Source organism: Solanum stenotomum, chromosome 3 (assembly GCF_019186545.1).
Source record: "Solanum stenotomum isolate F172 chromosome 3, ASM1918654v1, whole genome shotgun sequence".
In the NCBI taxonomy this organism is placed as follows: Eukaryota; Viridiplantae; Streptophyta; class Magnoliopsida; order Solanales; family Solanaceae; genus Solanum; species Solanum stenotomum.
Window position 1 is genome coordinate 64646799 of NC_064284.1, and position 3930 is coordinate 64650728.

At 32.3% G+C, this 3930-nt stretch overlaps 1 protein-coding gene across 1 annotated transcript in view; it reads left to right on the top strand.

The window, feature by feature from the left end:
- The first annotated feature begins 1838 nt into the window (after nucleotides 1-1838).
- Nucleotides 1839-3930, top strand: part of LOC125859176 (receptor kinase-like protein Xa21) — a 3312-nt gene continuing 1220 nt past the window's right edge. Inside the window, exons 1-4 of the mRNA XM_049538883.1 lie at nucleotides 1839-1856; nucleotides 2006-2258; nucleotides 3087-3424; nucleotides 3521-3773. Coding sequence (XP_049394840.1) covers nucleotides 1839-1856; nucleotides 2006-2258; nucleotides 3087-3424; nucleotides 3521-3773 — 862 coding nt within the window. The remainder of the gene's footprint in view (nucleotides 1857-2005; nucleotides 2259-3086; nucleotides 3425-3520; nucleotides 3774-3930) is intronic.

Consider the following 3930-nt stretch of genomic DNA (forward strand, 5'->3'; position numbering starts at 1 on the left):
CATCACATCCGGTTTTGGGGTGTGACATTTTTCCTTTATGTATTATGCCTAAAAATGATGTGATTACGTGTTCAGATAAAAGTGGTTGAAACTTATAATAAAAATTTACGTATTTGCTAAAAACTATGTTGGTTAGTTGTTCTTTTATTAAAAAATAACTAAAATAACCTTAATTTGTTTTTAAAAAAAAAGTAATTTCTAAATGTGACCTTGTAAAGAAAAAGAGGACCACTGTATATCTTAGTGAAGAGGAAGTTACGAGATTTATATTGGAAAAAAATATGTTGAGAATTTTAAAAAAATGGACAAAATAGAAAGAGACGGGATCAAATCAAAAGTGTTCATAACCTAAAAATTAATAAGTTAGGAATAATCCACTTATGACTTTTGATTGGTTTTAGTCGTTTATAAGTACTTTGAATATTTACTAAATACTTACGTAATTAAACTAAAAAATATTGTTTATAAGTTAGTTTAACAAGCCTATAAGCTTAGTCAAATACCTTCCAAATATCTCATTTAATTTTGTACTTTTTATCTCCCAAGTGAGAAGTGATAATGATCAAGAATACACCAAGTGTATTTTTTTTGGTAACATTCATACATAAACTATCAAATGTTTGGGTTTTCTATCTGAACTATCACCAACTATCATTAACTCTTCTTTAAAGGGAAAAGACTCAACTATGCCATTGAACTTTGAGAAAAGACTCATGATCTAATCCATCCGTTTAAAAATTGGTTCATCTATGTCATTTTTATTTGAGAAAATGGTCATCCGTGTCATTGTTTTACACGTGGTCAATTATGATTCGAACATGTCATTAATTAAATAATTTAGTTTAAAGAGAAAAGGCTCAAATATGTCACTGAACTTTGAGAAAAGGCTCATCAATGTCATATGTTAAAAGTTTGGCTCATATATTTCATTTCAGTTGATAAATAATGGCATGGACGAGTCTTTTCTCAAACGAAAATGACATAAATGGGTCTTATCCTAAAATTAAAAGACGTATTTAATGAACTTTTTTCCTTTATTTCGGACCTTTTCACTTGAGGATATAGCTAGGTAGCTAGTGGACATACCTTTAGTAGAAGCAGAGGCGGAGCTAGGTGGGGGTTTATGGGTTCAGACGAACCCACTAGCTTTTTCGTAGATCCTATATTTGTTTTAGAAAATTAAATAAATATATACATTTAACATGTGAACCCCCAAACAAAATTGATTTAGAACCCCGAAATTCCTAACCTTGGCTCTACCTTTGAGTAGAAGGCAACTTGGAAAGTCTTTGGGCTGATTAGAGGAATAACTTTGCCACCACATTTACAGTTGCAAGGAATTGGTGTATATTTGGTCTTAACCAACTTTCTCAAGTCTTTGGGCCCACATAACCTAGAAAATTCCCTGAAATGATAACAGCCAATACAAATTAATGTTGTGTATTATTTTATTTTAAAAGAAAAAACGGATAAATATACCCCTTATTAAAAATGTGGTGTATATATGTTCTCATAATCTAGCAAAGGGTGCATATATATACCCTCACAGTCTAATAAATATTTTTCCGACGTATAGTATAAGTTGATAAATGTAGCACTGTACATTTCACCACACAATTATATAGAGAAAATAAAACAAGAGACTTGGTTGACTTGCACAAGTCTTTGGCTGATTAGAGGAATTTTTGCATTTCTAATTGATTTTGTGGTATAGTATTGATATGACAGAATGAATAAATAAAAGTAAAAAAAAAAAAAACATGTTGATCTCATTGCTATTTAAAGACTCAAAATCATATGTTACTAGCCATACCATTTTCCTATTAATATTTGTACTTATGGAGAAAGCCTTCAAGGTTAGAGACTTTAGAAATATCTGCCAATTTACTTCAAGGAAACATCCCGGAAGAGATAGGCAATCTTCACAACCTGAATATGTTGTCCATGGAACATAATCAGCTTACGGGTTCTATACCATTGACAATTTTCAATATTTCTAGAATAGAAAGTCATTGCATTTACAAATAATAGCTTATCAGGAGATCTTCCCAATGGTTTATGCAAGCATCTCACAATACTCAGGAGGCTTGATCTATCAAAAAACAAGCTTGATGGTCATATGCCTAAAAGCTTGTCAAATTGTTCAAAACTTCAAATATTGTCTCTATCCGAAAATGATTTTGATGGACGAATACATAGTGAAATTGGAAGATTGAGTAACTTGCAGACATTAGATATCACATCTAACCATTACACAGGTATGTTTTTTCTTATGAATGATAGTACTATATATTGTATCTAATTACCTCACATCTTTCTTTATTACACATTGAATGCATGTATAATTCCACAAGAAATAGGAAAACTTGTTAATTTGGTGAAATTAGATGTGGGGAGAAACCAGATTACCGGCTCTATCCCGATCTCCATATTAAATATATCCTAGTTGCAACTTGTTTCACTATGGAGGAACAATCTCAGTGGATCCCTACCACGGGAGATTGGCAACTTAACCAAGATGCAAATTCTAGATCTTAACGAAAATAGGTTTACTGGTACGTATTCAAAGTTATAGCAAAAGTACAACTTATATTGTATAGAGCTTGTGGAGAATAGCAGAAGTGAAGTATAAACGGAGACCCTTTTGCTAGCCGAAGATCGTTAACTAAGATTGGAAGATTCAATTAAAGAAGAGGAAACTAGAAGGGAGAAAGAGTATTTTGGATAAAAGAACTTTGTTATAGAATAAGACTTCGATTCAAGTTGTTCTTAAGGTCACCCCTATTTATACTTGTTCTTAAGAACTTTGTATATTTATGTTTTTTACCACTACTAAGAATCTAGACTACATCTAACCTCTTCTCCAAATATCTCCCTCAAATATCTAAAACTCTAGACTATCTAGATTTTTCCTAACTAGAAATATCTAATTCTCTAGAATATCTACACTTTTCTTATACACAACAAATATTAAAGATATCCCTATAAAACTCTAGAAAGTTGTACCTTCAAATAATCAACTTTATTTTTCACAGAGCTAACTAGTTAAACTCACTAGTATTCAATCTTTCAAAATGTATTGCCAGGTGAAATACCCAAGATAAACAATCTCGTTGAACTGGAGGAATTTGATGTTGGGTTCAATAGTTTTAGTGGTTCACTTGCAATGGAGACTTTCAACAAATCACGGCTGAGAATAATTTCTCTTGCATACAATAATATATCAGGAACCCTACCATCAAACATAGGTTCTATCTTACCAAACGTTGAAGAGCTTTATCTGAATAGCTTAACCAATCTTGTTGGGACTATTCCTCATTCTATCTCCAATTGTTCCAAACTTACTCTCCTAGAGCTTTCAGATAACAAACTCACAGACTTGATTCCCAATTCTCTTGGATATTTGACACGTCTACAAGCCCTAGTCTAGGAGATAAACAATTTAACCAGCGATTCATTTTTAAGCTTCCTGACTTCCTTAACCAATTGTAGAAATTTAACATATCTTCTTCTATCTCAGAACCCTCTAAACGGCATGCTTCCAGTATCAGCAGGGAACCTTTCCACATCTCTTACATTGTTTTACGCACATAATTGCAAGATCAAAGGTCGAATTCCAAATGAAGTCGGGAACTTAAGCAGCTTATTAGATCTCGATCTTTCTGGAAACAACTTGGTTGGATCCATTCCCAGAACAATTGGCAACTTGCAAAACATTCAGCGCTTCAAAATGAGTGACAACAAACTTATAGGATTTATTGAAGATAATATTTGTAAATTGCAGCATTTGGGATATATTTACTTGGGTCAAAACCAACTTTCAGGATCTCTTCCTAATTGTTTAGGGAACATCACTTCTCTTAGACAGATACATATGGGTTCTAATAAATTGAGTTCCAATATACCAACTAGCTTAGGGAATCTTAAAGA